This window comes from Rhinolophus hipposideros (genome assembly GCF_964194185.1).
Source record: "Rhinolophus hipposideros genome assembly, chromosome: 9".
Taxonomy (NCBI): domain Eukaryota; kingdom Metazoa; phylum Chordata; class Mammalia; order Chiroptera; family Rhinolophidae; genus Rhinolophus; species Rhinolophus hipposideros.
The window spans coordinates 26,165,859-26,176,607 of record NC_138055.1 but is presented as its reverse complement, the minus strand read 5'-3'; the positions used below and the strand labels follow the sequence as shown (position 1 = coordinate 26,176,607).

General features: G+C 39.5%; 1 protein-coding gene across 1 annotated transcript; it reads left to right on the top strand.

Annotated features, from left to right (window-relative positions):
* Positions 1-5,152: 5,152 nt before the first annotated feature.
* LOC308501795 (heterogeneous nuclear ribonucleoprotein A1-like) lies at positions 5,153-6,559 on the top strand (the record flags this gene model as incomplete). Its single annotated transcript, XM_081058862.1, has 1 exon — positions 5,153-6,559. The coding sequence occupies one exon, from the start codon at positions 5,153-5,155 to the stop codon at positions 6,113-6,115; it is 963 nt and encodes a 320-aa protein (XP_080914988.1). The 3' UTR covers positions 6,116-6,559.
* Positions 6,560-10,749: the final 4,190 nt, after the last annotated feature.

Sequence of the window (10,749 nt, the reverse complement as noted above, 5' to 3'; positions counted from 1 at the left end):
ACTCACTCTGCTCCACCCATGTCAGCCTCCTCTCTGATCCTCAAATATTCAGACATGTTTATTCATTAGGAAATTTCATTAATTGTTTGCTCAGTTTCAAAAGGTCTTCTCCATTTATCTGCTATCCTAGTTTTCTCACCAAATTTATATCTTTCTCAAAACACTACACTTCTAATGAATTACAATGGAATTTCAATTTCCTCAACACTTGGCATTCTCAATTCCACTTACTCTCTTCAAAATGCTTTCACACAACATTATGTTTTTTTTTCTTCCTTCTAGCATGCTGTACATTTCAAATGTTTTTTTCTAGTTTAAACAACAAGTATTTTATCACAGTTCTGGTGGCTGGAATTCTGAAATGATGGTGTCAACAGGGTTGTCCTCACTTTGAAGACTCTTGAGTAGACTATGTTCCTTGTCTTTCTCTGAGCTTTTAGTGTAGCCCCTAGCACTTGGCTTACAGGCACATTACTCCAAGCTCTTCCTCTGTCATCTTATTGTTCTCTGTGTGGGTCTGTCTTTGCATCTAAAAATCCCTCTTCTTATATTATATCAGTTGTACTAATTAAGGGCCCACCCTACATCAGTATGACCACTGATGTTGACCATCATATTAATTTGATTACATTTGCAAAGACTCTATTCCCAAATAAGGTCACATTCATAGGTTTGGGTGGATATCTATTTGGGGGAGCACATGGGAGTGTGACACTATTCAATAAAATGTAACATACAGAAAATGAACAAAAATGGCAGGTCAATGTCCAACTTTTTATCTGAGTATAATAGTAACTGGAAATTGCATTCGTTTTGGTGTTTGTGAAAACTCGATTCCCACCATGTATACATTAAAGGTTGGTAGAGTGATGTGAAGGATCTCAGAAGAGACGGGAAGAAAATATCCTGGCAATAAATTGAAAGCAACAGTTCACTTAGTATTCATGTCGTCAAGACATTTCAAACCTTTAAACCAGGGATGTCCAAACTGTGGCCCGCGGGCTAACTGCAGCCCGCTATCCATTTTTAATTGGCCCGCAGCAAATTCCAAAAATATATTTACTTTACTTAAATCAACCAGATGAGGCAATTTGTACTTTACCTAGAGTGAGTTGCCAAGCTGTTTGTGTATTTTGTCGCATATGGCCCTTGGTGAGGGACTTTGCTAAACCTTTGTGTTTGCACCTTATGCCTCCCTGTTTGGTCCCAGAAACATGACTGGACAGTCAATTACGAGTAAGATTACTCATGGAAGGGACAACTCAAGCCAGGCGCAGTCGCGTGGGGACCAACAGGAGAACCCAGGAGGTTCAAGGAAGTGGGCACAGCCCCCCACCTTCCTCAGGCTAAGGAAAGCTTCAGCCTCTGTGGCTACATTCCTTCCTGAAACCTGCAAGGGAAGTGATTCAATGAGGTTCTCTCTATCTATTCGTATGCATATAGGTTTTGTCCCTTGGGAAAGTTAGAACTTAGGTTCCAGCTGTCTGCAGGCAAGGGTGATTGACTTAAATCGGTTTCTTATTATGATGTATAAGATTCACAGATCTTGAGATTGACAAGCTTTATCTCCTTTACTTCTCCACCGACCTGATAAAAGCTGATCGGAGGTCTGATGCCTGATACGGGCTTCCAGTCCTTGAGACTGGGGTCCCTTGGCCTCTGCACTTAAACTCTATCTATGACTACTGTCTTTTCTTAACCCTGTGCCGCCCTCCTTGCTCCCCACAACTCTCTTCACGCAGGACGCGACACCTGACTTTTCATATGATGGGATGTCGGTTTGTTTTTGAACTTCATGTACATAGAATCGTACACTGTGCTCTTTTATCTTCCTGTCTTTTTCATTTCCATATGATAACTTTGTAATTTATCAGTGCTATTGTATTTATCTGCACTTTCCTCATATCTACTGCTGAATTATATAAATGCAACATTTTAAAATCCATTCTCTCTGATGTCTCTGGATGGGGATGTGAGTATCATGCCCTCAAGGATAAACAGGCTTCCTGGGTGCAGTACTTTAGTCACAGGATCCCCTTTGCTGGTCCCACCTCTAAGCCCCTACCCTGGTGGGGGAAGGAGAAGCACTTCCTCTGGCTGCTTCTCATAGCAGGTGTCCTGATGGATCACCATGCAGACTTGTCTGAGGAAATTGCTGGGCAGGATTCTCTCTCCAAAGCAGAGGAGGAATGTCTTCCTTGAGCTTCCCCTATTGCTAGCTTGGGTGTTGGGCAGCAGCAGGCCTAGGTCACTTTCTTCTATTAGGTGGGGATATAAGATACTCTGTCACTCTGTTGTTCCCAATTCTGAGGTACTTAAACATTTCCCCTCTATTCTTCCCCCTTTTAGAGTTCTTGCTTGTGTCTTTCATTAGTTCTAGAATTTGCAGCAGTATACTTAGCAGATAGTGGCAGAGAAATGAGTCTCTGACACTTTGTATGGACCATTGGATTCCACCAACACAGAAATAGATTATAGGGTTTATCTGGTTAAAGAAAGGTGTGGGGCAAAGAAAACCAAACTTTTCACTTCCATGTCATTTATTTCATTTATTCTAATCCCCTAATTTTTTTTCTAAATCCTGAACTCTGAGAAACATAGAAAACTATATTGATTTTGTCACAGTATCAAATACATTCAATAAGTATTTGGAAACTTTTTAAAAAATTTTTTTTTAAAAATGTATTGGGGTGACAATTGTTAGTGAAATTACATAGATTTCAGGTGTACAATTCTGTATTACATCATCTATAAATCCCATTGTGTGTTCACCACCCAGAGTCAGTTCTCCTTCCATCACCATATATTTGATCCCCCATACCCTCATCTCCCTCCCCCCACCCTCTTTACCCTCTGGTAACCGCTAAACTATTGTCTGTGTCTATGAGTTTTTGTTTCTCATTTGTTTGTCTTTTTCTTTTGTTGTTTTTGGTTTGTATACCACGTATCAGTGAAATCATAGGGTTCTCTGCTTTTTCTGTCTGACTTATTCAATTTAATTATTGGTGATCGGTCTGTTTAGATTTTCCAGTTCATCATGGTTCAGCCTTGGAAGGCTATATGTTTCTAAGAACTTGTCCATTTCCTCTAGATTATTGAATTTGGTGGCATATAGTCCTTCATAGTATTCTTGCATGAGCCTTTGTATTTCTGTGGTGTCTGTGATAACTTCCCCTTTTTCATTTCTGATTTTGTTAATTAGTGCCTTCTCTCTTCTTATCTTAGTGAGTCTAGCCAAGGATTTGTCAATTTTGCTAATGTTTTCAAAGAACCAGCTCTTTGTCAGATTAATTTTTTCTATTGTCTTTTTGTTCTTCATGTCATTTAGATCTGCTCTGATTTTTGTTATTTCCTTTTTTCTGCTGACCTTGGGTTTCACTTGTTCTTCTTTTTCTAGTTATTTAAAGTGTAACATGAGGTTACTCATTTGGAATTTTTCTAGTTTCTTGAGATAGGCCTATATTGATATAAATTTCCCTCTTAAAACTGCTTTCGCTGCATCCCAAAAATTTTGGTAGGATGCATTTTCATTGTCATTTGTTTCTATGTATCTTTTGATCTCTCCTTTAATTTCTTTTTTGACCCAGTCGTTCTTTAAAAGTATGTTGTTTAATCTCCATGTATTTGTGTTTTTTCCTGCTTTCTTTTCGCAGTTGATATCCAATTTTAAAGCCTTGTGATCATAGAATATGCTTGGTATGATTTCAGTCTTCTTAAATTTGCTGAGGCTGATTTTATGTCCCAATATATGGTCTATCCTTTAGAATGTTCCATGTACACTCTAAAAGAATGTATAGTCTGATATTTTAGGATGAAGTGCTCTATATATATCACTGATGTCCGTTTATCTAATGTGTCATTTAGGGCTGCTATTTCGTTATTTATTTTCTGTTTGGATGATCTACCCATAGCTGTCAATGATGTATTTAAGTCCCCTAGTATAATTGTGTTTTGGTCAATTTCTCCCTTTAGTTCTGTTACTAGTTGCTTGGTATATTTCAGTGCTCCCTAATTGGGGGCATAAATATTGATGACTGTTATGTCTTCTTTTTGTATAGTCCTCTTTGCCATTATGAAATGTCCATCTTTGTCTCTTGTTACCTTTTTCACCCTGAAGTCTGTTTCAGCTGATATCATTATGGCTACACCTGATTTTCTCTGGGTACCATTTGCTTGGAGTGTCAATTTCCACCCTTTCACTTTGAGTCTATGCTTGCCCTTGTAGTCGAGATGTGTCCCTTGGAGACAGCATATGGTTGGGTTTAGTTTTTTGATCCAATCTGCCCCTCTGTGCCTTTTTATTGGTGAGTTCAGTCCATTTACATTTAGGGTGATTATTGATATGTGAGGATTTCTTGTCATTCTATCTTTAGTTTTCTGGTTAGGCTGTGTCTCCATTGTTTCTTTGCCTTTTTGTTGTTGTCTATAATTTCTGTGTGGTGGTATTCTATGATGTTTCCCTCTGTTTCTTCTTTTATTACAGTATATATTTCAGTTCTAAATTTTTTTTGAGTGGTTACCCTTAAGTTTATGTAAAGGAAAGTTTGATATTTAAAGTATTCCATTTTCTTCAGCACGCTTACTTTCTCCATTCCCATATTCCGGTTCAGGCCTTTACTCTCCCCCTTTTTATGTTTCCACAAATTGTCCCTGTCGATGGTGGTCGATAGCCTCCTTTAGTATTTCTTGTAGTGCAGGTCGTGTATTAGAAAATTCCCTCAGCTTCGTTATGTTTGGAAAGGTCTTTATTCCTTCTTTGTATCTAAAGAATATCTTTGCTGGATATATTATTCTTGGCTCATATTTCTCTCTTTCAATAGTTTGAATATTTGGTTCCACTCCCTCCTGGCTTGTCGAGTTTCTGCTGAAAAATCTGATGATAATCTAATGGGTTTCCTTTGTAGGTTACCGTCTTCTTTTCCCTGGCTGCATTGAGGATTGTCTTTGTCGTTGATTTTAGACAGCTTCAACACAATGTGCCTTGGAGAAGGCCTGTTGGTATTGAGGTAATTAGGTGTTCTATTTGCTTCTTGGATTTGAGAATCCAGTTCTGTCCACAAGTTTGGGAAGTTCTCATCAACACTTTGTTTGACTTTCTGTCGGTGGACGCCGCCGAGTAAGCATCGTTCAAGTTACCCCTCCCGCGGTCGTCATGTCTAAGTCAGAGTCTCCCAAAGAGCCTGAACAGCTGCGGAAGCTCTTAATCGGAGGTTTGAGCTTTGAAACAACCGATGAGAGCCTGAGGAGCCATTTTGAGCAATGGGGAACGCTCACAGACTGTGTGGTGATGAGAAACCCAAACACCAAGCTCTCCAGAGGCTTCGGGTTTGTCACCTATGCCACTGTGGAGGAGGTGGATGCAGCCATGAATGCAAGGCCACACAAGGTGGATGGAAGAGTTGTGGAACCAAAGAGGGCTGTCTCAAGGGAAGATTCTCAAAGGCCTGGTGCCCACTTAAGTGTGAAAAAGATTTTTGTCGGTGGTATTAAAGAAGACACTGAAGAACACCACCTAAGAGATTATTTTGAACAGTATGGGAAAATTGAAGTGATTGAAATCATGACTGACCAAGGCAGTGGCAAGAAGAGAGGTTTTGCTTTTGTCACCTTTGATGACCATGACTCTGTAGACAAGATTGTCATTCAGAAATACCATACTGTGAACGTCCACAACTGTGAAGTAAGGAAAGCCCTATCTAAGCAAGAGATGGCTAGTGCTTCATCCAGTCAAAGAGGTCGAAGTGGTTCTGGAAACTTTGGTGGTGGTCGAGGAGGTGGCTTTGGTGGGAATGACAACTTTGGTCGTGGAGGAAACTTCAGTGGTCGAGGTGGCTTTGGAGGCAGTCGTGGTGGAGGAGGATATGGTGGCAGTGGGGATGGCTATAATGGATTTGGTAATGATGGAAGCAATTTTGGAGGTGGTGGAAGCTACAACGATTTTGGCAATTACAACAATCAATCTTCAAATTTTGGACCCATGAAAGGAGGGAACTTTGGAGGCAGAAGCTCTGGCCCCTGTGGTGGTGGAGGTCAATACTTTGCCAAACCACGAAACCAAGGTGGCTATGGTGGTTCCAGCAGCATCAGTAGCTATGGCAGTGGCAGAAGGTTTTAATTACTGCCAGGAAACAAAGCTTAGCAGGAGAGGAGAGCCAGAGAAGTGACAGGGAAGCTACAGGTTACAACAGATTTGTGAACTCAGCCAAGCACAGTGGTGGCAGGGCCTAGCTGCTACAAAGAAGACATGTTTTAGACAATACTCATGTGTATGGGCAAAAAAACTCGAGGACTGTATTTGTGACTAATTGTATAACAGGTTATTTTAGTTTCTGTTCTGTGGAAAGTGTAAAGCATTCCAACAAAGGGTTTCAATGTAGATTTTTTTTTTTGCACCCATGCTGTTGATTGCTAAATGTAATAGTCTGATCATGACGCTGAATAAATGTGTCTTTTTTTAAATGTGCTGTGTAAAGTTAGTCTACTCTGAAGCCATCTTGGTAAATTACCCCAACAGTATGAAGTTAGAATTCCTTCAGGGTGATGCCAGGTTCCATTTGAAATTTATTTACAACCTGCTTGGGCTCAGTCAGAAGCCATTGTCTTCAGAAACCTTGGTGTAGTTGAATTGACAGATACTGTGTTGGTGATCTGGAGCTCACCATTAAAAGGGTCACCCAAGCAGAGTCGGGAGTTTATTTGGTGATTAATGATTGTGGCACATCCTATGCAATATATCTAAATTGAATTATAGTACCAGATAAAATTATAGATGGGAATGAAGCTTGTGTATCATCCTTTATCATGTGTAATCAATAAACGATTTAATATCCTCTTGAAAAAAAAAACAAACACTTTGTTTGAATATATTCTCTGTTCCCTTCTCTTTTTATTCTCCTTCTTTTATGCCCATTATTCTTATACTTCTCTTTCTGATGGAGTCTGAAAGTTCTGTAGAGTTCTTTAATTTCTTTTAAGTCTCAAGTCTCTTCTTCCATCTGTGTAATTTCCAGGTTTCTATCTTCGATGTCACTGATTCTTTCCTCCACTGGTCAACTATACTACCTAAGCTGGTTATTTCATTCTTAATTTCTTCTATTGAGTTCTTAATCTCCAGAAATTCCATTTGGTTCTTTTTTAAAATTTCAATCTCTTTCGTAAAATGCTCATGTTGTTCTTTGATTGTGTTTCTGAGTTCATTAAATTGCCTTTCTGTGTTTTCTTGCATCTCGTTGAGTTTTTTCAGCACTGCAATCTTGAATTCTTTGTCATTTAAGTCACATATTTCCATATCTTTAAGTTCCTTTCTGGAGACTTTTCATTTTCTTTCTGAGCTGTCTTGTTGCGTTGGTTATTCATGGCAATTACTGATTTATTATTTCTCTTCCTAGACATCTACAGGAGTGGCTTCTGCAACAGATTGATAGGAATAGGTTTTTCTTTTGTTTTCCAGTACTTGTTTTAGAATGTTTTATTTTCTCTCCGACTGCAGCCTTTTTTTCCTCTCTAACACAATGGTGCTATGTTTTCTCTGCACTATTCCAGCGTCTCACACAATAGGGGGATTCCCTGGGAAACGGGCTTCTCCTCTGTGAACAGTTCTCCTGGGTTATAGGGTGCCACGTCCCTGTGGGGATGTGGAGAGCTTTTGAAGTTCCAAAGCTATTTCTGCACCAGATTCAGAGCAAGTATCTTTCAGCAGTTCTGTTTACTCCTGCAGGGATCCGCCCAGATTGGTGGGGCGAGGGGCGGGATGAGTTGTAAGAGGTGGCCCAGAGTAATGGCGGCGACCACCACCACAGCCAGTCCGGCTTCCACAGCTCCTTCACCTTTGCCAGAACTGGTTGGGCTGCAAATCTGTGTCTGCAGTCCACAGTTCTCAGAACAGCAAATTTTCTATTCTTTTGATCTGACACTGCTACTCTTCTGCTTTGAGCACCGGGCATGTGGGGGCAGGGCGAGCTCTGGGAGGGAGGGAGGGGGCTGCTAGTCTCAGTGCCTAAGGCTTCCATTCTTTGCTTGGCAGTGAGGGTTTAAACCACCGTTTTCAGCCTTCTTCCCTCAGTCTTTTCTCCTAGATGTCTGCCGTGAGTGTTGGGTTCAGCCGTGTTATATACTGCCCCCTCAGCCTTGTGGGCCGTGAACGGAGCCCTAGCAGTCTGAGTTCTTCCCTCTCCCGCAGCTGTGGTAGTTTCGGGATGCAGCGAGCTCGGAGCACTGAGCTAGGTCTGCATCCTGCCCCCACGCATCTCCGTCTCCGCACTTCTCCCTTCCCTCCTCCCTCGCTCGTGGGATTCTCCCACCTTTAGGTGTATTTAGTAGTGGGCCTGTTTGTCTGGCCTGTCTGCTGTGCAGGGAGTCCTTTGTGGATTTATTGTTCGATTAGCTGTAAATTCCCAGGAAGCTTTACAGAGGCTCACCTCATGCCACCTTTTTGATGACCTCGACTCAGTATTTGGAAACTTATTGAAAGCTTTGTTATGTTAGTTTTGTCAACATGGGTAACTACTAAATTACCTAAATCAGAATTTTCCTTATTAACATAACTACTAAGCCTAAATGTATAAGACTTAATTTTTTTTATAAGACTTAATTTTAAATCAAAAGTTTAAACCTTGCTTAAAATTTTGGCAATATAAACGTGTTTTTTTTCTTTAACCCATATGCTTAGTGTTAGAATAGGGTGCAACACTCTTAATTTGCTCTGCAATTAAGGATCTTATGAAAGAATACACTAGTTGCATTAAAAATAATACAAACTTTCATAGTGATTATTTAAATAAAATGTCTTTATTTTATGGTAGCAATTTCTGAGTTCTATATCACCTGCATCATGGATTGGAGTATTCCGTAACAGCAGTGATTATCAATGGATGTTGATAAATGGTTCACCTTTCAAATTAAAGTAAGTTTTTTAAATGCTATATAGAAGAAAAATGTAAAAAAGAAATATTCAGAATAGTGCTAATGCATTTGTTTAAGTAGAATTATAACCTGAAGAATAATGGTCAAATGTAATGAAATGATGTAAGTATTAAAAAATGACTATCCAGTTTTCCTAATTACCCCCTCTTTTTAATAGTATATGAAAAATATCATAATGCATTTTGAAAATATTCTTCTATTACAGTTACATGGAAAATGATATTGTTTCATGGATTGCACCCTGTGGCCACACAACACCCTAGACATCTGTCCCCCCATGCCTTTCCCTAAGAAAGGAAGAATTTGTGGAACTGTGTCTCTCTGGGATTGAGTTTATTACACCTTGTGTTTCTCTGCCTGGTCTTCAGATGATGGGTTTGCAGTCAAAGTCGGGTAAGATTTCTCACGGGAGAAACAACCTAAACAAGATGGGACCCCGTTGACCCCTGAGTGAAGCTGGATGACTCCTGAATGAGCTGGATGAAGATTGATGGGAAGAGGCTTCAGTCATTCCTTTTGCTGACTCTTGCCTCTCCCTCTCACCTAATTGTGAGAGAGGATCATTAGAGTGATAAGATCAAGCTCTTTCTGCTCAGCTCAAGGCATTGTTTTACCTTGAGAGACTTTCCCCACCCCAGAGAGGTACATACCACACCTTAGTTACCATGGGACTGTTACCTTGGCTGTTTTGGGACAGATAATTGGATTTTGAGATCATTCTTTCTATGAGGTTTAAGAAATTTCACAGACCATGCCTTAAATCCTAAAATCCTTAAATCATGTGACTTTGTCTAAAATCAATAAATACTGACAGTCGGCCTGATTCGGGGCCTCAGTCTCTGATACTGCTGGTCCCCTGGTCCTCAGTAATTTAACTGCATTGAGTCTCTGTCTATTTATTACAGCTTACCCAAAGCCTGCCCTTCTCGCCTTTCTTCAGCCTCTGTTCTGCAGGACGTGACAACGCCCATACAATATAATAACAGAATATTCATTTTTCTCCATTACACGATAGCAGAATCACCATCAGCCAATGATGACTGTGCTATGCTATCCTCATTTGGTCTCCAATCAAGTGTTTGTGGATCTCCAAAAATATACCTTTGCAAGCATAAGCTTTAGTGTTAAAATATTTCAGTTGGGATTCTGTTGGGTAACTTTATTTTTCATGAAATGGAAATAATATTATGATTGCATACACTTTCAATTGTATTATTTGTTCTAATAATGAAAAAGGTATTCATAATAATTGTTGGAAAATATTATATATATCCAAAAGTACAGATATCATTCATTTTAGTGTATGGCTTTTATTGTTTAACGTTATATTTGTGGCATTCAATCTTTCTAAAAGATCATGTTGTATGAGTCAATTTATAGCAAATATCAAGAACAGGCAAACACATAGAAGGAGAAAGTGGATTCATGGTTGCCAAGAGCTGAAGATGTTGGTCATGGGAAGTGACTGCTAATTGGTACACTGTTCCGTTTGGGGACAGAAACCTTCTCTTTTTTTTTCTCTTTAAATTAATTAATTTAAAAATATTTTATTAAATTTATTGGGATAACATTGGTTAGTAAGATCGCATAGGTTTCATCTTACAATTCTATAATACATCACCTATATATTGTATTGTGTGTTCACCGCCCAGAGTCAGTTCTCCTTCCATCACCATATATTTGCCCTCCTTTACCCTCTTCTCCTCTCCCCTCACCCCCTTACCCTTTGGAAATCTTTTTAAATTTTGATAGAGGTGATGGTTGTAAACTCTGTGAATATACTAAAAATTACTGATTTTATAATTTTTAGTAAATGAATGTTTTTTG